Here is a 23,772-nt window from a genome sequence, read left to right on the forward strand (position 1 = left end):
TGAGCCCTAGTTACTAGGCTAGTATCGACCAACTGGATGCAGAAAACTGCCAAATATGGAAGGGGAAATTCCCAGTACACATTCCACGTGACTTCTCTAGGTGAAACGTAGAGCAGAACAGCATTTCTTTACGTAACGGGAACGCGAAGAAAGTTCGCGTGATTCTTTGCGTCGCGTTCCCAAAACGTAGAGCAGAACCTCCCTAGTAGGGTAGACAGCCACTCAGCCACCGATGCATGCACATGTGATCATGGTGATTGAGCGCCGGCAGCGAGCGGCTCCTAGATCCTAATATTTTACTATAATTATATTATAACCCTAGTCTGCAGATCTGTTGCATGCTGCAAGCCTACACTGTACAGTCTCAGGCGCGTGCGCCGTGCGCCGTGCCCTTCAAGGGGCCTCCCCGGAAAATTTTCAAAAAATGAAGCAAAATCCTGCATTTTGAGCGAAAAAGGGGGTTCCGGGCACCCAGGAACTCATACGGGGCACGCGCCTGAGTCTACCCCCCCCCCCCCCCCTGATAGATCTACTTGTAGTCGTATGGCTGGCCAAATAAAAGGCTGCCATGACACTCTTTGGAGTTTGACGAGGTCAGCGACTCAGCGACAGTGTCGGAGTTGCAAACTGATGTATCATACCACACATCTTGAATCAGGCCCGGACAAACCGGTCCGGTTGGTCAGGCCATGGCCGGACAAACTAACTTCAATATGAATGTGTTTACTGCAGATGAGGTCATGTGTATACCCTCCACAAACTGTATGAAAGGCTAGGGCAGGGCCGGACCAATCAAAAACAGCTTGCGCCGGTCCTGAGCCCAAATGGTACAAGTTGCCAGCGACGACAGAAACATCATTATCCAAACTATTGCAAACGAATACCAATTCTTATACAACTATATGTGCATGACTGCATAGATGAAGACAGTGAGCGTGAAAACAGTTACCGGTACCTAAGGCTACCGGTAAATGCAATGCCCAAATCCACCAGCATCACATCATCAGCCGCAATACACAGGCGGCCCAACTGCATAAAGTGATTGTCAGGAAGCATAGACAAATGCTTTCTATTTTCATGGTACGAGGTCATACATGTAAAATAGTACAATCTATAGAACGAATGCCACACTGCATAGAACAAGTGAGAGAACAAAGGCTCTTTGTGTCTTGCCTACATGGAAAGTGTACGAAAAAGCGACCTGAGAAGTTACGAAGCCAACCCCGCCGAACGCGGGCAAAACTCTGACCACCTGAGGGTTTTTTTTAAAGGAGGGGTTGTTCCACTGCAATGGGCAGATCAGAAGAGTGAGAGATAGTCCTCAGGAACGTTGGCCGGCGGTCTTGCTGGCATCGTATTCACGCCGGGCACCTCTGTGCACTCGATCGTGCTCATCCTGTACGCATTCTTCCGTTTGGACACTCGGATCCATCGCATGAGGGCGTAGGCGGGATTGGAGGTCTCCGTGTCCGCGGCCACCTGTGCCCTCTCTACCTTCTGTTCCTCCTGCAATGGCTGAGCGTCCTGTAGTGTTTTGATGGACGCCGCATGCAAGCTGTTCATGACCGGTAGCATGATAATCAGGATGGTGATGATTCCCAGTGCAAAGCCTCCAGCCGCCGAGGCGAAGTACAGAGTCACGCTGCAAGCACTGGGGACAGTGACAGCAGTGTCAGAGGGTGCAGTTGCGTCTACAAAGCAGAAATGCGGGAGGAAAGGAATATTGCAAAAATTGCTTGAATATTACAAAAATGCATGGCGGCTGGTGGCAACAATGGTCGACACTTTGCCAAAGCTGCTTTGTCACACAATCTTATAGTGGGTTTCACATCCTTGTCATGTGACTAATTTTTGAAGAAAGTGATCATGTCATGTGAAAGTTGGAACCAACATGGCCGACTTTTAAATTAATGTGCCCCATAGGCAAAGGGAGTAGCGTAGAGTTGGAACTAACATGGCTTTCCCGTATGGTTATGTGATACTGATGCATGCAAGACCACTCAATCACAAGTCGTTGCCCGGTTAAATTTTTTTAAATGGTCAACCATTTTTATGTGCCTGCCATAGTGTTTCGTTTCATTCTACACATTAATGTAGCTTTATGAGTTGCAAATCACATTGTACTGGCAGTCACATTCTCCCCTCTGGCCAGCAGGGAAGTTTAATTCCGGTAGCTATGCAGAAGACGTTACTTCAGTAACGTCTGGCGCTAGCCAGGGTTCACACAGCTTTAATTTTGGTGTTTGTTCGTGGCGGACGGGCCTCCGTCTGGCGCTATCCCGTATCTGTCCCGTACCGTACCGTACCTTCAAAGAGACCTGGCCACAAACAGCTGGCCACAATATTCAAATAGGGCTATAACACGCAAGATCATAACGTGAAGCAACTTGGAAGAATGAGTATGAATGCGAAGTGTATCGGGTAATGCATGTAGGGCGATTGTGCGGGTTCGAATCCCAGGTTATGCCTTGAAAAAAAGGAGAATTGAAAAATGTATAACATCCCTATGCTTTTTTGCCTAGGTTATCAAGGTGGTAGACGGTGCCGTATTACCCTCGACCGTACCTGGCCCATACCGTACCGTACGTATAGGATATGACTAGGTCTATATGGGAAATATAGGCCGAGTAAAAGACCGAGGTCCGCCGAGGTCTTTTACTCGGCCTATATTTCCCATATAGACCGAAGTCGAGGTCAATATCCTATTTATCACGATTCCTTTGCCATAACTCTAAAATTTGAACCTTTAGGAGCTATTGTAACCGTTTTAGTATAGCATTTGTACTATAGTGTACATAAGATGTTGCCTATTTTGGGTACAAGACGGTAAGAACAACAGGGTTCAGCATCTGCAGCACAGTGGCTGGGTGGTATAAGGGGTTGCTTGAGGTTCATACTGTTGTGAGTTCGAATCCTGCTTGTTCTCTTCCTTTGTCTTCTTTCAATTTTTCTTTTTGAAGTGGAGAGAAAAATTCTAAGTCCCTCTAAAGTCGAAAGATTACAATGCCTCAGTGGTCGATACAAGCGGTCGATATAAGCGGTCGATATTGCGGCGATATGGGTAATATAGCTCGACTTGTCAGGGGTTCTAGGGCTGATAATCCCCTGACCCAGGGGATTATTCTTCATAATCCCCTAGGTGAGGGGAAAGAGCCCAAGACTTTGGACTGCTCTCACTATACCTAGCGAGAGTAGGCCAAAGCAAGCTAGCCAAACAAACCCCAAAGAGCCAGCCTGGAAGCGCTGTGTGAATTCTCAATCAAATGGTCTTATTATAGGAAGGTAATTGAACAAGTGGACATATTTACAAAACTCTTACATGAGCACCGTGATTATGTTTTTTGTATTAGATGAACATGGATGTGAACGTGCAATTACAGCTACTCGTGAATAATTGGCAACAAGATACATGTATGTCTGCAACGTCAATGACAACGTTGCCATGGGAACTGAACAACAAATGAAAGAAAATACATTGTATTGTATCGTAAATAGGTTTACTATGGAACCTAAACAAGAGAAATGTTGTTCTTTGTATTTTGAATTCGCAAGAAATCCAACACGCCCGCATCTCGATGTCAACAACAATGTTGCCATGGAAACTGAACACTGGTCATACTGCCCATCCCCTCGCCCCCTTCCCAAAAGACAATCCATTTACAAGACTTGTAGTTGTAGAGGGTTGGTTAATGTTTTTTTAGTAAACCAGACGAGTGAAAACCCATAAATCAATAGGCTGAGAAAATTCGAAGAGAAAAACGCACAGATCAGGACTTACAAGAGTACACAACATGTGGGGCCTGAACTCCCACCAGGACAAGAAGAAAACCATAACAGGCTGAGGCAATGTAAAGAGAAAAAGATCAGGACTTACAAGAGTACACGCATAAACAACATGTGGGGCCTGAACTCCCACCAGAAAAAGAAGAAAACCATAATAGGCTGAAGCAAAATACAGAGAAGAAAAAACACAGATCAGGACTTACATGTACAAGAGTACACGCAAAACAACATGTGGGGCCTGAACTCCCACCAGAACAAGAAGAAAACCATAATAGGCTGAGGCAAAATACAGAGAAGAAAAAAACACAGATCAGGACTTTACAAGAGTACACGCAAAAACAACATGTGGGGCCTGAACTCCCACCAGAAGAAAACCATAACAGGCTGAGGCAATGTAAAGAGAAAAAAAACACAGATCAGGACTTACAAGAATAAACGCAAAAACATGTGGGGCCTGAACTCCCACTACAAAACAATAGCAATATAAAAAGATCAGGACTGGAAAAGAAAGAAAACAGAGGAATGCCAGGCAACTAAAACAAGAGTGAGTCACGACAGCTTGATGACAACTGTGGCACCCTCCGCGGCATACACATTGCCAATGCTGGTCAGGGCCCGGCAACGCTTACGGTTGGGGAGTGCCGAGTCATTTTCACTGTCGGTGTCTTCCCGCGCAACTGTTGTCTTTGGCTTGCAGGGTTCTTGTGCTGGCTGGTCCTGACAACGGTTGAGGATGTCAGATGTTGCCATCTGTTTTTTCTCAGAGGTGACCTTATACTGCCGCACAGCGTCGCTGCGGTGTCCAGTCACCTCCTTAATCGTCTGTTCATCAACTCCGTTGTCGTACAGTTGTGTAGCGCACGTCCGCCGCAAGGAATGGTTCGTGAAGAACCCACTGAGGCCACCTCTGCTGCAGATATCTGCAACCATACATCGCAATGTGTTCTTCCCAAGAGGCACATTGCCGAACCACGTTTGCTCCGTTGGCTTCTGCAAAGGCTTCAGGTAAAATGCTGGAGCTTCACTCGGTCGCTTTGCTACGTACTTCTTGAATATGGCAACCGGGCATCGAGGTTGGCAGCTGGGGTTGTCATAAGCACGGACAGACTTCTGCTGGACTTTGCGGCTTTTAAGCCCGCCCTGATTGGTTTTCGACACTTCCTCCGTATAGAGCAGATAAGATCTGCCATCCTCAGGCTCATGGAGGGTTATCTGCGAGTTCGGCAGATATCTGAGGGATCGGTGCTCTTCGCCACTTCGCAGAGCGAAATTCTTCCCAACCAAGAAAAACACGGTATCCAGCAGCTGCTGGGGCTGGTCACTACCGAGAACGCCAGCTTCCCAGAGCTTGTCCTCGTCCTTTGGCCAGATCGGCTGCGCTTGGCGGCGTTGACCTGCAGACGTTCTGGCGGACTCCTTCATGCATGTGTCCATCACATCCTGAAATCCCTTGTACTCAAAGGAGTTGAAGAAGGCACAGCTTGGCCGCTTTTCGCGCACTGCGCGCTGCAGTTCGACTACAATTATTTCGTGGACAGTTTTACCCGGGTATTTCTGGCCTTTTTGGTCCCTGATCTCCAAAACAAATCGCTGGAGTAGCCAAACCAGCTCGATGTCGCCAACCTCCCATATTGGCGCTTTCACGGCAGCCACCAGCATCTCATTGGGATATGTGTCCGTTCGACTTTTCCGCCACTCATCCCATATGGTTACAGCCCACTTCATCTTCCTCCTGGTGTTGACGGGAACGGACGCTTCGGCCTTATCTGACACCTCGTTGTCCGTGACCCTGACAAATCGGGACGATGAAGGCTGGGCTGAGGTCACATGGGCAGACTCAGAACTTGGCGTTGTGGCCGGCTCGTCCATATCGGCGTCAAGCACCTCTTCCGCGTCAGCCAGCATGCTTTGTTCCTCCACCAGGGAGCAACAAAGGTCATCGAATGATGAGTCGGTCTCCACCAACTTTGCGGCTGCACCACTGGCAGCTTCCTCCACCATGGAGCAACATATATTCTCAAATGAGGAATCGCTGTCAGCGTAGAGGGATAGAACGTCTTCCATGATGTTGATAAAAAAATTACTTCAAAGTATCTTCGACAACTGCAACAACAAGGGCAAGCAATGCAAGGCTGGCAACAAGTGAAAATTGACAGTACTTCATTCTTCTTTTCTTGCAGCAGAGAGCCCATATGGAGGTGTTTAGTTTTACAACCAGGGAGTAGTACAATACCAAGAGTACTCTTGACAATACCAATGTACTACTCCCTTACTAAAGTTAGTACAAGCATTGTTTTTCATTTGTCAGATTGTGTTTTGTTCCTGTGTTTTGTTCCTGTGTCATGTTTCCTTGCTTGCAAGCTTGCCTTTCCTTTTTTTTGAGCTTGAAAAAGTACTACTGAGTACTGTACTCCCTGCTTACAACTGAAAAAGTGTGAAAGCCAACAACTGTGTACCGTGCACGCGTGATGGCTGCGCTGACCCCTGACAAGTCGAGCTATATACAGATAGTGCACGGATTGGTCCTCGGAAGAATATTTTTCATAATCCCCGCGGCGCTGCGCGCCTTGGGGATTATGAAAAATATTCTCCTCGGATCCGTGCACTATCCTATACATAGGACCAGTCAAGGATCACGAGAATTAGTGGTGGTCGATATAGAAGAGTGATAACAATAAAGACGGCTGGCCACAAACAGCTGGCCACAATATTCAAATAGGGCTTTCAAATGCAAGATCATAAGTTAGTAACATGAAGCAACTTGGAAGAATTAGCATGTATGCGAAGTGTATCGGGGGATGCATGCAGGGCGATAGTGCAGGTTCGAATCCCAGGTTATGTCTGAAAAAAATAGGAGAAATGAAAAATTTACTTCCTAGGTCATCAAGGCAAAAAAGCATAGCGTAGGGCCCTGAGCTTCCAAGCTCTCTCGTTCACTAGGGTGCAATTGCACGTGTGTTTACCGGGCACCCTTCTGACCTCTCTCGAGTCGCAAAAATCGGACTTTCACTAGTTTTCAGTGAACAGCCGCTAAAACTATCGATTGGTATAAAACAGGTCTACTTGCATACAACAAAAAAAGCACCAAGGACCTTTCTTTTCCACAAATATATCCCCGGCTCTCCATCCGAGTCCATACTTGTATACAGCAAGTATATAGTTACCATAAAGTCGCAGATAAAAGCCGGGCTTATAAGCATATAAGCCGCTTTCTGCATCAGGCTTTAATGCAAACCAGGCTTGTATGCAAACCATGCTTATATGCACCACTGATATTAAAAAAATTTGCCAGGCTTGTATGCACATCTTCTACGCGCGACACGCGTAGATCTACCACTGACTACCGGTATGGCGGCAGTTTTACTATGCACCATGCATAGCGCATGCACTCTTGACCTACCCGATCCGCGCTTGCATAGAAGCCAGACTTCTACGTGCGACAGGCTTATATGCATTTGACTTGTTTGATTTTCAGGCTTCTATCCGCGATGTGCTCGTATGCAAACCCGGCTTTTATCCGCGACTTCACGGTATATGTTCTGAGTCCGTGAGGGGCAATTCCTAGTTACTGGTGGTGCACGGTCCCAACCTGCCCGTATAAGTGGATTTTTACAGTGGGGGCAACTGAAATGCGACCACAAATCGATGCCCTAGCATTGCAACTTGAGACCCAGCACTCGCTTGCATATGTAGCACTACGCAGTAGAGACCGCTAGAATCGGTGCTGCACGCGAGCACGGAAATCAGGCATCGGATATCGCTTGCCACCACCATAGTTTAATGGAGAAAAAAATGTGTGTATGGCTGCTTTGGTAGTGTTATACAGCACATAAGAAGAACAGTAAATGAGTGAGAGAGAGAGAGAGAGAGAGAGAAAGAGAGAGAGAGAGAGAGAGAGAGAGAGAGAGAGGAAGAGAGAGAGAGAGAGAGAGAGAGAGAGAGAGAGAGAAAGAGAAAGAGAAAGAGAAAGAGAGAGAGAGAGAGAGAGAGAGGAAGAGAGAGAGAGAGAGAGAGAGAGAGAGAGAGAGAGAGAGAGAGAAAGAGAAAGAGAAAGAGAAAGAGAGAGAGAGAGAGAGAGAGAGAGAGAGAGAGAGAAACCGATACCAACAGGGAGAGAGAGACAATATGCACGGAGCTGCATCCGCATATCTGTGTGTGTGTATATGTGTATGTGTGCGTGCGCGTGTGTGTGTGTGTGTGTGTGTGTGTGTGTGTGTGTGTGTGCGTGTGTGTGTACGTGTGTGTGTGTGTGTGTGTGTGTGTGTGTGTGTGTGTGTGTGGGTGTGGGTGTGGGTGTGGGTGGGTGGGTGGGTGGGTGGGTGCGTGTGTACGTGCATGCGTGTGTGTGTGTGTGTGTGTGGCATTTCTAATGTTATACAGTCATGTACATGTATTGCATAATCATGCAGTTACCGGTTGCAGATTGTCCAGAGTGAAGGGCCTGTGCACACAGGCATAGATAAGATCCGGCCGTGTTACGACACACGCTCGTTGTCGATGGGCATGGGCTTGACAAGCACTCGTTTATGTCTGCATTGAAACAGGCAAAGAGAAGATACATTATATTCGTGAGGCAACCTGCAGCTTCATAACTCGAAGAGAAGGGGTGGAAAAAAAACACCAAATCATTGCATACGAGAGAGCTTGGAAGCTCAGGGCCCTGCGCTATGCTTTGTTGCCTAGCTCGTCGTGCATGTTGTTAGAACTGATGGAAATGCTTTTTCCTTTTATTAGCTACATCATTGTATTGCAAAAACGTTTCAATGAGTTACTGAAGTAACGTCTGCTGCAAAGGTATGGGACCGGCGCTGACTCTGCCGATCACGGGCGTTCTGGAGTCGACGGGATGTCGGTCCTGGCGTTTCCTGGCCCCGGCGCTGACTCTGCCGATCACGGGCGTTCTTCTTCTTCTTATTATCATACTGACGGCAACTAACATCCATTTTGATTGCATTTACTCGTCTCCCTACTTCGTATTTCTTTCCAGAAAATCTCCCCATACAGCAGGGAGTCGTTTACATAATATGACTCCCTGCTATACATCTACACGACTGTATATACGTTATAATTGTTATGCTATCGGCCTACATGCCATTCCCGGGCTGGTCGACAGGCGGCCCAGCCAGCCTGCTAGTGGGATCTCGGCCTCGCACACAAATCCACATAAAATGTTACTGCACTGAATGCATTCCCCCGATACACTTCGCATATATACTCATTCTCTTGATGGTACCGTACTCTTGATGGTACGGGACAGGTACGGGATAGCGCCAGGCATGTCGATGGCACAAACAAATAAAAGTATTGTGGCCAGCTGTCTTTGCTGGTACGGTACGGGACAGATACGGGATAGCACCAGGCGTGACACAAACACACAAACAAACAAACAAACACCAAATTAAAGCTGTGTGGACCCTGGCTAGCTTCTGCATAGCTACGGGAATAACTGCTCCTCAGCAGGCTTTCACTGCATATTGCATCCTGATGATGGCAACTTGCCGAAACGTCGATAACAATACAGTGAACTGAGTTGTGGATGTGCAGAAGACGTGGCTGGGAGCAATCACCACATCCTCATAGTTCGTCAAAGTTCCTCAAAGTGTGCTGCAGTCGACCTCACGTAGTACGCACTTCTTTTGCTAATCAACACACCCCTGCTCATATCAATTATTGATATTATAATATCCGGAGCAGGCCGGGATGTATTGATCCATACTGGTTACAGAAGCCGATGTTTAGATAAGAAGTAGATCCATACTGGTTACAGAAGCCCATGTTTGGATAAGAAGTAGATCCATACTGATTACAGAAGCCCATGTTTGGATAAGAAGTAGATCCATACTGATTACAGAAGCCCATATTTGGATACGAAGTAGATCCATACTGGTTACAGAAGCCCATGTTTGGATCAGAAGTACCTCGGATACCAAGTCCAGCACAGTGTCCTGTGGCACGCCCTTGAGGGTAGGTCTTGTCAGCGTTTCACCGTATTTTTATATCAAGAATACACAGGAGAGGAAGAGTTCTTTACATTTTATTGGCCGAATAGTAAGAATACACTTGGTTGATAAATATGGGGGTAAAGACACACCTGGCAATATGGCGGTGAACACACGCCTGCCCACACACGCTCTCCAAGCTGCAAAGTTCTGGCACAGAGCTCTCCTTCTCGCCACCGCCACCACCATCAGTTCGCGCCTGACATTTTGTGCTCCTGGTTCCAGTAGGTAGGGGCGGGAGGGGGGGGGGGGGGGAGGGGGGGCTAAATTTTCAACAGGACAAACTCCTTTTCTTTGGAGCGGGACGAATTTATTCACCGAATAAATGCTCTTCCTGTCGAGTATTGGTAAAGAGAACTATGATCATATTCAAACTCTTCATAGCTCTTTACACTTTTTTTAAGAACTTTGAAACTCCACTGTAAACCTTGTCATATTTTCAGTATACCCAACTCGCAACACATAAACAGTCCTTGGCTACACCGCGTACAGTACATTGTCCAAATTTGTCACCCAGGAGGGCATCAACAGGGACCGTGATCCCTGATGGTGCCCTCCTGGGTGAACAATTTGGACAATACTGTACGTGCTGTAGCCAAGGACCGTTTGTGTGTCTTTACACTTTCAAATGACAAAGTCGTATAATTTATTTCAAGGATTCCCAGAGGCCGTTTCGATTAACGTGATTATTTTGAGTCTAAGAGTAGTAACAAGTCATATTCTGCAGAATAGAACTAACCAACACACTGCGGAAGAGGGAGCCAGGTGTCGACGTGCACGCATGCGGTGGTGCTGATGTTCCCGACCTGTCGATACCCTGGAGGGCAAGAGGTGTTACGCACCTCACCGATACGCGCCGGAGTCCATGTCGATGCGTTAGCAATGTTGCTGTGTAGAGGTGGACCGGAGCACCCAATACCTTTTCAAGAAGAAGGGGAAAACGAAGAAAGTGATTTTAATAACGGAATGAATAGAACTTACTCTGCCGTCATCGCCATGCATCGACGAAGTCAAAAGGTTTTCCAGAATCGATTTTCATGTCACTTCCGTTAGTTGGAGAATCGTGACTGAATTTAATTGAAGGCAAGCCTAGCAAAAACAATGCTGTCCAACAAAAAGTGGTAGGTAGGTGGCACAAAAAAGGAGGAGGAACGTGATATTCGAGGTGTGAGTAACTGTTCACTACGCTTACTCATAACTAGCAATTATGTGTTCTTTGATAACCGCAATCAATAAGACAAGCTGAATCGACATTTGTGTATACTTTATTCATGCTTTGTAAAACGGTGGAGACACTGTGCAATAAAACGAAGAAAATAGGATTGTTTTATTACACATTGTCTTCACCGTTTTACATTGCATGAATAAAGTATTATACAAATGTCGATTCAGCTTGTCTTATTGATTGCGGTTATGTAATTATTGTCTCCTCGCCGTTTGTTCATGTGTTCTTTCTTATTTTTCATTGTACTATTGGATCAGTACACGAGTTCAGAGTGATGTTCAAATTTATTACGGTATAATTATAAAAAGCAAAAAAGGACCAAGGAAAACTACAAGTTACACTATAATGTCCACTAACACCACCAGTTACTAAACAATCAGCTCATGTGATAACATTGCACGACGCTGGCCGATGGTACTGACGTTCTAACTGGGGCGTCGGTCAGCAGGCGCGTAGGCAGGGGGGGGGGGGGTGCTTTGGGTGCCAAAGCACCCCCCTCAAAAATTTCGACCATGGGTCTGGCTTGGCATGCATTGTATGATCAAACAACCGCGACTGCCCTCAGCCCAGACTGGGTGCATGCTACGTAGATCTGCGAGTACTGCATTGTACTACACGTGCTTGCACTTTTCCGTTGCAGTCAGTGTGCAAGTATTAGTTACTCCATGAACAAAGTGTCTCAAATTCCCAAAATGCGCTACGTTTGGCGCATGTTGCTGCGAAGGTAGCAGGTCTGAAAACACCGAAAAAATCAGCGAAACGCTTGCCAAGGAAAGAAGGTGCGGAACTGCTTACCCTACCCCGCTGGAAGGTCGTTACAGTGTACTTGAAAAATGCTAGCTTGCCTTCATCCCCTGCCACCTGGAGGCATGGATTGCTTGAAAACGAAGTTTCTTGACATGAATTTGAACGCGCGTCTGCTGAAGGGTCTGCCTCAAAATCTGATGAAGACGTCGACCTTAGCTGCAAGTGCAGCGAAGCGGGAGGCCACAAACTAAAGCTTGGTCCGTCGACAACGCTCTGCCTCAATTTCTAGCTGATTTCTTTGCCCCTCGAGTGGACAAAATAAATTCGAAAAATCTCTCCGGGAAGCAACAATTTTAGTGACGCGGAGGAAGCAGATTGTTGGAATGGCAAGCTGGAGACATTCATAATACATAAATAATTCAAGGTGTACACCGCACTAGCATGCATACAATATGCATACATGTACAAGATTCCTCAAAAGAACGTTTTTGGAAGAAAACTATGGGCACCCCCCCCCCCCCCCTTGACCATGATCCTGGCTACGCCCCTGGGACTCAGTGTCGTGCAATGTTATCGCATGAGCTGATTGTTTAGTAGCTGGTGGTGTTAGTGTACATTATAGTGTAACTTCTAGTTCCTTGGTCCAATTTACTTTTTATAAATAATATTAATCCTTGGCTCTCCATTCGAGTATAATTATAAAACAATTAAAAAAAATGATTTCAATAGCGGCAAACTATCTTTAGTCATAGGGACATCAGCCTTATCCCTCACACTACTATCAGCGGGCTTTGATGATTTATAGCTCTAGAGGCCAGGGTCTTCAGCAAAGAGTTTCAGAACTGCAAGCATCAAGCAATGGAGCAAGTTTGGGTTTTTTTAATGCCTCTTTTCATTCTTTCGAAGTGTGAAGAAAATGTTGAACTGATCCTGCTGGGATCACAGCTATACCATAGCTCAGTGGTTATTGTAGAGCATCGCTGGCCTCAAGCGAAGGTCCCGGGTTCGAATCCTGGTGGTGACAGTCAATTGTTTCTTCAAACTTTTTCCCTTTTCCATTCCTTCAACATCTGAATATTCCATCTATTCATTTTTACTTTCTCACCGGTGATTTGGATTGTCAGCAAGGTTTTGCTGCTCCGTGGCACAGCATCACAGTTCGCCACAACTGCAGGGACCAGGCCCGGGGAGCAGGTGAACGTCTCGTAGAACGTTGTGCACACGGCAGAGATAAACACGTCCGATTCGGCTGATGTTGCGTTGCCATCGGCATCTGCCCAGTCGGCCACCTCGGCCGAGACGAACAACAGCATGGCCCTAGCCGTGTAGGTTCCCGTCACCGGATCCATGCTGGTGTGTGTGGTGTGGCCCGAGTAGTTCATACTCCACGACGCCGCCAACGCAGTGGACCCGCGAGCTGCGCACTCCACGTCCTGCAGTCGCCTGGAGTAGGAGACTATCAGGTCTGCGCTGGTAGGTGCCAGGCTCTGAAGCGTGGCTAGACAAGCACGAAAAGAATGTTCAACATCACAAGAGAAACAATCTAAGTATTTTTTTTGTATTTTAATCTGTATTTGGTGCTGCTGTATTTTTGGAGTGGTATTACATCACATACTATGGCATGGTTGGGAGGGCAATAATGGATTTTCAGTGCCCGACAAGTGAGCCCGAGGGCCGTAGACCTGAGAGCTCACTTGGAGGGCACTGGAAATCCATTAATGCCCGACCAACCAAGCCTTAATGAATTTATCACTTTCAGCCTAACATTACTGAAGACACTAACCTGAAAGAATCAAAACTAAAGGAGAAAGTCGACCTCGTGTGCAGCAACACTTGAAAGGAAAGAAAAAGGAAAGCTGAGATCGCCACTTTCGAACACGTGTTCACATGTACACTGCATGCACTGTACACCAGGGAGCCCTACACATACCAGCAAGAGTATTATAACTCCTGGGGGGTTATATATATATTATACTCTTGATACCAGGTACACAGTCACCGTGTTCAAATCCCGTAGATTTCACGGGTCCAGTGCTGGAGTACAGCAGTACAGCTTGCAGTGTCCGTCAGGGTTGGCACGGACGACGGGCTTTGGACGCGGTCGTTGGACTGATTTCTTGCTCGCTCATACAGATCTGTGATTGGCCCGGTCTAACGAAACAGTCACGTGACAGTGCTAATCACAAATTATTTTTGCTTTTGGGCCAAGTTATATATTTCCCTTTCTTGTTTTCTGGGTTTTCAGTTGTATTGCATTTCCATCCATTGTGTATATGTTACCCTTTGAACTTGTTATAATTATTCAATAAAAATGTGAAACTCGGATGTTGAGCCATAAATAAATGTAGAAAGGAAAAGGACATATAGATACGAGTTAAGAGTAACTCTCCATCACTGTAACTGGATACTATTATACGCTACGGAGATGTGTTGAAGCTAGGTGTCAGGACGTCGAATGTCTCAGTACTTTTGTCAGTTTTGTGCCTAGTTATTGCACTTTCTGACTGTATAATAGTATCCAGTTACAGTGATGGAGAGTTACTCTTAACTCGTATCCATATGTCCTTTTCCTTTCTACAATAAAAATTAATGTGGATGTGTTTAGTCTGTAAAGTCGTTTGCTTGTTTTGATATCCAGAAAAGCAGAACATGCCAAAAATCGAAAGCTTTCAGAGTTAAGGATGGCTCATGAGGTGTGCAAGAATGGACTCGGATGGAGAGCCAAGGATAAATTTATAGAAACTTTACGAGCTGATTGGTTAGTAACTGGTGGTGTTAGTGGACATTATAGCGTAACTTGTAGTTCCTTGGTCCTTTTTTTCTTTTCTACAGCTTTAAGTTAAATTTAGTAGAAGATATTATGAGGTCAAGCAGCTTAGGAAGTTGAGCTTGTACTAGCTCTTTGCGGATACTGCTGGCAGAGAGAAGTTGCAGAGTTAGGTATTTTTCTGGTATGTTTTGCACGTGTTTGGTACGCGGATAAAGAAATGGAGCAGATTTCAAGGAAGTGCCTGCCATACGGTTTGCATGGTTGTGCCAACTTGACCGCTTTTCAAGCAGAATCTGTCGATTTTTTTAGCACTACCCGCCAAGAGCTAGACTACATTCTCAACGCGTACTGATTCGAGAAGCTAGGTTAAAATAGGCCTCATTAGAGTCACCAGATGTTCGACCCTCTTAGAAGTTGTACATTGTGCTGTTGAAGCAACGCACTATAATCGAAAACAAAAACAAGTGGCTTCGTTACATTCGCTTCTGTGTGCCATACAATGCACATGATTGTAGGTGCGTAGGCTATGAGGGGCGCAAGGGTAGGTGCGTAGGCTATGAAGGGCGCAAGGGTAGGTGCGTAGGCTATGAGGGGCGCAAGGGTAGGTGCGCCCCATAACAACTGTTGACCTTTATCTAGCATGTACATTTTTATTTAGGCCAATTCCGGGGTTTGGGATCGCTGTCCAATGCCTGCTCTGAAGCCAGAGGTGCACCCTACATGTGGTACAGATGGAGCCTATCCTCCCCCCCTCTGCGGGTGGACCAGGTATGCCACTGTAAAGGCATTCCCAAATAAATCAGTATGTACCCTAATCTACTAATCCACCTAAGTTTGACGCTTACCGACAATGTTCAGCTGATAGAGTTCGTGAGATTCGTTCTTTCCGGCAACGCAGACGTACGTTCCTGCGTATGACCCATCCAATATTGGATGCACAAGCAAGTCCCAACTGACATTGGTCTGCACCTGTGATCCGTTCATCATCCCGCTAAAGAAGTGCACACACAAAACAAAAGGACAAAAGCAATGCAAAAATCCGAAGAAGAACAGTTCAAGTAGAAGACTAGTTCTGAGAGTGAACAGGACTGTTAATGTTGTGACGTGAAAATTCAGAAAACTTTTAAAATGTTCTTTTTTTGTGACGTCGATTGTACAATACTGCTCACTGAAAAATGAAGTAGAACGCGCTGAACTCAGGGCCGGGTATTATTACAAGTAGTTTTACATGATGATTGTACCATTGAGTCCACGCCGAGCCGGGCGCTGTGCAGCCCTAGACCATCGAACAATGTCAATGAGATGGATATGAACTGGGTCACCCCAGTGGCGCAGGGCTCAAACTGGATTCATGTGAGGATCGGGTTTCCGCTTTGGACACTCAGCCGTAGATCTACACGTACCATGAGTACTCTGTAGACAGATTAGATGGGCAGGGTGACTGCTCTCTGCAGCATGGGTCTGGGAGACTGTTGCTCACAGAGTAGCCCCATCTTTAGAGACCAATACTGCAAAAATGCTGGCAGGCAGTGGTGCCTTTTTGCAGGTTTGCAGAACGGACGGTCTAATTTTGACATTCTCCTCGTGTGTTCCAGACAGCCCACACAGCTGTCGTGAGTCCTATGAATGTCGGTCAGTCGGCTTCAGCGTTTAGAGGAGCCACCATCTTCTACATCTACCTCGGGAATTGCAACATCTCCGCAACTACAGTGCTGGCAACTGAAATCCGACCCCCCTAGCGGTGCGCTAGCCGCGTTAGCGATTCGTACGAGAGGGTAGGGGGTGTCGGATTTCAGTTGCCAGCACCGTACATCTACTTGCAGTGTACGTCTAGAAAAGACGCACAGCAATGCAGCTGCAACCAATTCGCAAAGTTCTCTTCGGAAGGAAGACTGCTTGTGTTGCTGGCCCTGTCGACCGGACATTGAGCACCCTGTGCGCAGCCTGAGCACAGAGCGCCACCTGTAATATCGTATTTTCATTGATTTACGTGAAGCTCAAATCCCATCGCATGCGCTCTCTGGCCGACCTCATAGTCATAAAAACTAGCCGAATGACTCCAACTTGTTCCAGATGCTATTGACCCCGCTTGCTTTTTCCTGATCCATTGCTTCTTTCCTCCCTGGGTAATTTCCATCTAGCTGTTTCTGGCTAGTATCAGTTCTACCACACTTATCAATCTTCCTTATTGGCGTCACGCCATTGTGGAATAAAAGAATATAAGAATAAGGATTGGTCCTCTTCACCCAGTAGAGATGACTCAAGCGAGCTCTACTTCCGGTACGGAGAGGAGGGTTCACACCTCAGCACGGCGACTTCCCCATGGCAACTTCCCCATGTCTCATCCCCAAGTGAAGCGAATACAGTGGTAGTCATACTACTGTAGCCGAAGATTTAAAAACAAAGAAGTGCTGTACATGTAGATATATTTCGCTCCTGCTCTTGTAGCAGTTGAGCACTCTTGCGTGGGGTAGTGCCTTTGCTGTTTGCGTTATGCAGAGCTCACTGACTTGTCAGTTTGAGCACTCTGGCAAGGTACGTTCGGGCCTGATTGGAAATTTTTATTTCCATTGCTATCAGGTTCGGCCTCATTTCCTCTGTGCTGCGCTGATGAGTTCAAAAAGAACGAAACAGCATGCTGTCCGCAGATTGAGTATTTCGCTCCTGCTCTTGTAGCAGTTGAGCACTCTTGCGTGGGGTAGTGCCTTTGCTGTTTGCGTTATGCAGAGCTCATTGACCTGTCGGTCTGTGCACTCCGGCAAGGTACGTTCGGGCCTGGTTTAAATCTGGCTTTGGAAAATTTATTTTTCAATGCTACCAGGTTCGGCCTCATTTCCTCTGTGCTGCGCTGACGAGTCCACAAAGGACGAAACAGTTCTGTCCGCAGATTGAGTATAATTATAATAATTATATCCTGTATATATATAAGCGAAGCTGTGGACGCAGCATACTGCTGCTACACTTCAACGCTGGAATGCGTATAATAATAATAATAATAATTATATCGAAAAACGTATTCCTCCGTACAGCTGTTTCGATCATATAATATCTCATCAATGAAGATCGTAAGAATACTGAATGGCTATAATGTTTGAATAGAACTATTGATTTTTATACAGAGGATAGCTGTAGGAATGAAGAAGGACGATCCAGCACTGAGTAGGAGACATAAGAAGTGCTACCACACAGTCGTGTGTTTTCGTCGAAAGCATCTCCATTTCGCGAACAAGCTCCAATCTGCACCAAACAGATGCAGAAGTTGGCAATATTTCGCCCATAGGACATCACCGATCATGCACTAACTTCGGTGTGGGTGCAGTACATGTACTTCGGTGTGAACAATTGGGTGATGTGCATCAGTCAAGTGCAGATGCACCGAAACAGTGCTCACATCCATCATCAGCTCTATGCTGACGTTTAATATACCCGCGGGCAGCGGACATGACAATCATGTTGGTACGCAAGTGCAAGCCTAGCCAACCTGTATCAGTGGGGTCAGTTACCTACATGTATGTGGGCAAAACTGGTATTATGTATCTACTGCAGTTGCGCTCAGTGAAATCCGACAGAAAGTGCAAAACTGGTATTATGTATCTAGTGCAGGTGCGCTCAGTGAAATCCGATCGAAAGTGCAAAGCTCGTGCCCTGGACTAGTTCTGAATGCATGTACATCATTGCCGCGCTGCCGCTTTTCCCGTGCTAGCCCTACACTGCGAGTGCTGTTGCTACCAACCAGTGGCGCTCCTACTCGGCTCCAATCATCTAGACTATGGCCCTATGGGTCTAAGACCACCACCAACCCGCACTGAGCTGGGTAAGGGTCGTCTCGCGTTCCAAGGAGCTAGGCTCTGGTCGTCTGGAATGCGTTGCCCAGCGAGGTACGGGTCATACCGCACCCGGCCCAAATTCGCACTGCTGCTGTTCCACACAGTATGAACCTTTGAGGTCAGACGGATCACTATCGCCATATTTTCATTATAATTAAGCTGGCCTACCTGCCCGTCTCTCTCCCTGTTTCTCTGACAACCTGCTTGTTAATTCGTGCGCGTGTTTTCAGACGTAAAACCCTGTTGTAGAGGTCTCAGCCCTCATTTGTTAGTCTCTCTCTCTCTCTCTCTCTCTCTCTCTCTCTCTCTCTCTCTCTCTCTCTCTCTCTCTCTCTCTCTCTCTCTCTCTCTCTCTCTCTCTCTCTCTCTCTCTCTCTCTCTCTCTCTCTCTCTCTCTCTCTCTCTCTCTCTCTCTCTCTCTCTCTCTCTCTCTCTCTCTCTCTCTCTCTCTCTCTCTCTCTGTCTATCTATCTATCTATCTATCTATCTATCTATCTCTCTCTCTCTCTCTCTCTCTCTCTATCTCCCTCTCTCTCTCTCTCTCTCTCACTCTCTCTCTCTCTCTCTCTCTCTCTCTCTCTCTCTCTCTCTCGCATTCGTGCCACTTCCAGGGCGTCAAGGGTGTGCTTGTTGAGGGCCCCAGTTATGTATTCAGGGTTGGATTTCATTCACCGTGCTCAACTTTAGTATGCCAGTGTGGAGATGAACAGCAGCCCCCCCCCCCCCCTTCCCCACTCACACATACATGTGCATAAACCTGATCACGTGACAAAGGAACAGGTTTGGCAATCGTGCAATAGTGTAGCTGCATTGGATCCGTCCTACCTGGATGTGTAGCTGGTATTTGCAACAGCCCGTCCGGTTCGGCGATTGACGATGGCCAGGTATCCACCAGGCCCAAGAGAGGCAGAGCAGGAAGGCAAACTCTGGACACCAATCTGGATGGTAGCTTGTCCGGTTGCGTAGTAGGCCAAGTAAGATGCTCCGGTGAGAGAATGCCCGCGAGATGTCATCACGGGCAACGCGCCTGTAACACAACCAACGCCACACAGTGTACAAGAGCGTTCCCTGACTTGACTACATGTACTCCAGCACTGCTCATCATGCAATGAAATCTGATCGCGTTAGAGAGCCGGTCCATACTTGAATGTGTAGAACTCTACACACTCGACTGTGAGACTTCAACAGGCCGCAACTCGGTCAAAACTACAATGTAGCTCGAATTCAACGATCCAAATATCTATGTCGAAGAGAAAACTCTCAGCGTGCCGTTAACTGTAGGTAGCTCAAACCAAATTGACACTCGAACTCGCGCTTTTCCCGCAGACTTGACTTGACAAATGGCCGACTAATGCTGTTTTTCTAAACATGAAATACGTTGTCCTCCAGCTTGCACAGACCCCAGGACTGATATTCTAACGCCGGATAATGTTGTGTTGTTCTAATGGCCACTTAAACGCACATTTCTGCAGGCGCGCAAGCTCAACTGCACAGCTTGTACATAATACATGTACATGTACCTTGAAAGCGCATGCGCGAAATATATTCAATTTTCCGAACTTCGAGGCGCGAAAGGAAAACAGAATGCAAAGGTAGGGGGTCATCTGATGAGTGTTCTTTGAAACACGAAACTCGGAGTCACGAGAACGATTTTTGGTCTCTGTTGTTCTGCCCAGAATGCAAAGGTACGTGTGTCCCAACATAATGAATGTCATATCTGGGGCTACGCATGCTAGATAACAGGTTAGAGCAGAGAAAACACTACCGTCCGTCTTGACAACGAAAACACCATGTTACAGGTACATACAGGTACATGTAGATCTACTCTGGATAGTGCAGGCAGCACAGCAAAACCTTCCACTCACTCCTCTGCTCATATGCCAAGGAAGCTGGACCCAAGTCCGGTACTTGCGACCAGTCTCGTATACATTGTACACGTAACGAACTTGTAACTGCCCAACGTCCACACTTAAAGTTGCACATCCCTACTAGTACACGCTCATCCATACAAAAACAATATAGGGTACCCCGTAAGAAGGCCTTACTCCCCTCAGGCCTGTGGGAATGCCCTATTAAAAATTTAATAAATAATAATAATACACTGACCAATAGCGTGACGCACTGCCGGCAGGAGGGCGAGCAAAACCTGGACGACAATCTTGATCGACATCATCACATTCGCCTCCATCCGAGCCTGTCACTAAGCAAAACACACATGCTATTTAAAAGGGTGCCTCCTTTAGAATTGAGACGCGCATAAGCAAGGGACGGTTGGCTGTTTTCGCTGTGCATTCACCTTTCAGTTTTCACGCACTTGGCGATTATCAGCCATTGGTGTTGTTTGTTTCTTTGGTTGGTTGGTAGGCTGGGTTTATTTTACTTCGCACGTGGGGACTGTGGCCAATAACATGAATGCGAATATGGAAGAAAAGAAGGAAAGGAATGGCATGAACAGATAAGAAACCCACAGAGCTAAATAGCTCAGGATCAAGTAAAGCTCCGGAACTGGTCAGAAATAGGAAGAGATAGGCTTTTAGCTTGGTCAGGTAGATTACTGATCTGTGCTAATATAAGTAAAAAAATGTAAAGCTGCATGAGCTTGAGTGTTCTGGGTTTTCCAAGATACATATGTATGTAGCGGCGGGCAGGCAGCCTTCATTCAGAGTTCCGCATCAGGAAACTCCTCCGAAAGGAGAATATCTTTCGGAGAATCCAGTAAATACATACAAATACAGTGTGTGGGGGGGGGTTACAGTGAGAGCTGCGTCCTACCCGCCTGGGTGGATTCACAGGAAGTGTGAGTTACGAAGTCTGAAGAAAACGTTGAACGGTCTCTGCTGGGTTTACGGCTACACCATAGCTCAGTGGTTAGAGCATCGGTGGCCTCACGCGAGGGTCCCTGGTTCGAGTCCTGGTGGTGACAGTAAATTTTTTTCTTCAGACTTTTCCCATCTGCGTCTTTCCACTCAAACCAGTAAATACAACATTGGTATTGTATTAACCTTGCAAAAACTCTATCCTGAGAGAAGTCTGGATCTACAAGTTACTCACCTTTCTGGGCCCAGACGTCCAGCGCCTGTGATCCCTCCCGTTGTGACACTTGCCGGCAACACTGCAATGTTTACACTGCAATGGTGAGTCGAATTGACGGTAGTATATCCATGCGTGGTATGGCGAGTAGGCGGAGTGGTAGCGCTGTAAAGATAACAAACGCTCAGCACAAATCAGCTTCTTGCTCACCAGGACACAACAGAAGAGCTTTGTTATAATAATTATCTTCTCAAGCGACGTTGTGCATTGTACTTGTAGCCGCGCAAAGATAGCCTGGTTCCTGACTTGTACATGACTGTGGTGCTCTTGCTCAGCACAGGTCACTGACACTGAGGTGCCAGCAACCGCCTCATACGCATCCCTAGCATATACATGTACATGTATTCAATGTGCCACAACCGCACTGGCGCTATCGGAATCATGTGACGTTGTATTCAGGGGGAGCGCGAGAGTTCACACCTGTTACGTGTATGCAAAGTGAAGTCTCGTCCTTCCATAAGCTACCATTGGTGTCTGGAGGACACCTGTTTTCGGAACTTGCATCAGAAGCCCATTGCATCTTGTCGTCTTTTCTTGACGAATGAATGCATGCTGCTGCAAGCCGCCGTTAGCAAGCAAATTAAGCCACGACTCTGTTTACAGCTTTGTATACTCTATCCTCCCTGTCCTTTCCCTCTCATCTGCTGCACGATTTCGCGGAACAAAGTTATCAGGTTCCCTTCTGCCCTGACATTTTACGATAATATTTTTACACAGACTGCTTAACTCCTTTCCCGCCAAAGTTCCCACGCAGGAACATAATATTATTTTCAATTGTATTTATCTCTGATATCAAGAGATAACCTTGAGGTTATGGACTCCTGCTGGTATTGCTGACCCATCGAAGTTGGGTCACCGGTGGTGTGTTGTTGTGCTGCTTCGAATTGTAGTTAGACCGCATTGCCATGCTCTTGACTGGTCTCGTCATCATCCTGTAACGGTTGGCAATTTTTTGTTGCCGTGGGACTTAGCTTGTGCACGTGTTCGCTGCGCTCGCCTTCCCCATAGGTCTTACCATAACCCTGAACCTTCCAAGCTGGAAGGCTGTTGATTTGCGCACTGGAGATGTGTTAGAGCTACATGTTGGTCTCAGGTCGTTGAATGTCTCAGTAACCTGTCAGCTTTGTGCCCTGTTATCGCACTTTCTGACTGCTTATTATCTTGTTACAGTTGTGCATATTTGCTTCATAACTCGTTTGCATGTGATTTCCTCTATTTTAATTAAATGTACGGGCTCAGTGTCCGAGTTAACTTTGAATAATGTTTGATTGCATTGGTTTCTTGTACTCAAGTATTCGAACTACAGTGCTGGCAACTGAAATCCGAACCCCTTGCCGGCGCGACGCGCCGCCAAGGGGGTCGGATTTCAGTTGCCAGCACTGTACATGATATGACCGTACACTCACTGATCTGCAATAGCTTTAGCCTCGTCGTGTCGGGATCGACCTGAAGCCAGCTGCTTTGTAATTTACTCCTCCCTTCTCCCCTCCCATCTCGAACGACGACCTATACCGCAGAACCAAGAACAACCCTGTATCAGACACAGCTGCATGTAGGCGACTACGAATGACAGGTCATGTGCTACGGATGGACACGGACACGCCACCGCAAGTAGCCATGAGCGGCTATTTTGACAAGGGCACCAAAGCACCACGTGGTCGGCCAAAGTTGACGCTGGCCGTAAGTCTGGTCGCTCAGCTGAATAAGCTGGTTGTGCCCATGAAGACCATGGAAGACCTTTCCAGGTGCCGACAACAAGCAGCGGACCAGACAGGCTGGAAGAAACTGTGCAGCTCGACGCCCGAGGAGAAACCAGTATCAGCAGCTACTACACCTTGCTGATGATGCTCACAAGACAGACGCAGAAAATACACTGAATTTCTTTATTGTTTAGTGTTCTTGTACTACGCGAAATGTGTTACTAGTATTATTATTATGAAGAAAGGAAAAGGACAAAATGTTACGAGTTATGACAAACTGTCCACCAACGTAGCCAGATCTTATACAGCCAGCGAGTGCGACAAAATGGCACAATACTGACAAGGAGTACTGAGACATTCGGCGAGTGACACCTAGCTCCAACACTTCTCCAAGGCGCAAACCAACAACCTTCCAACTTGGAAGGCTCAGGTTCAGAAAGGTGGAAAGATCTCAGTACTCCTTGTCAGTTTTGTGCCATTTTGTCGCACTCGCTGACTGTATGAGATCTGGTTACGTTGGTGGACAGTTTGTCATAACTCGTAACATTTTGTCCTTTTCCTTTCTTCATCATAAAAACATTAATATTATACCGGCTCACCATTCGAGTATTATTATTATTATTATTTGTAA

At 46.7% G+C, this 23,772-nt stretch overlaps 2 protein-coding genes across 2 annotated transcripts; both read right to left on the reverse strand.

The window, feature by feature from the left end:
• Positions 1-654: 654 nt before the first annotated feature.
• LOC135812679 (uncharacterized) lies at positions 655-21,628 on the reverse strand. The gene is made up of 8 exons (XM_065325951.1): positions 21,403-21,628; positions 20,458-20,545; positions 19,177-19,378; positions 15,370-15,515; positions 12,860-13,252; positions 10,522-10,701; positions 8,197-8,313; positions 655-1,691 (listed from the first exon to the last, which is right to left on the reverse strand). Exons 2-8 carry the CDS (start codon positions 20,537-20,539, stop codon positions 1,300-1,302), a joined length of 1,512 nt encoding a protein of 503 aa, XP_065182023.1. The 5' UTR covers positions 20,540-20,545; positions 21,403-21,628; the 3' UTR covers positions 655-1,299.
• Positions 4,227-6,076, reverse strand: LOC135812677 (zinc finger MYM-type protein 2-like). Its single transcript, XM_065325950.1, has one exon. It carries the CDS (start codon positions 5,845-5,847, stop codon positions 4,333-4,335), a length of 1,515 nt encoding a protein of 504 aa, XP_065182022.1. The 5' UTR covers positions 5,848-6,076; the 3' UTR covers positions 4,227-4,332.
• Positions 21,629-23,772: the final 2,144 nt, after the last annotated feature.

Source organism: Sycon ciliatum, chromosome 3 (genome assembly GCF_964019385.1).
Source record: "Sycon ciliatum chromosome 3, ocSycCili1.1, whole genome shotgun sequence".
Taxonomy (NCBI): Eukaryota; Metazoa; Porifera; class Calcarea; order Leucosolenida; family Sycettidae; genus Sycon; species Sycon ciliatum.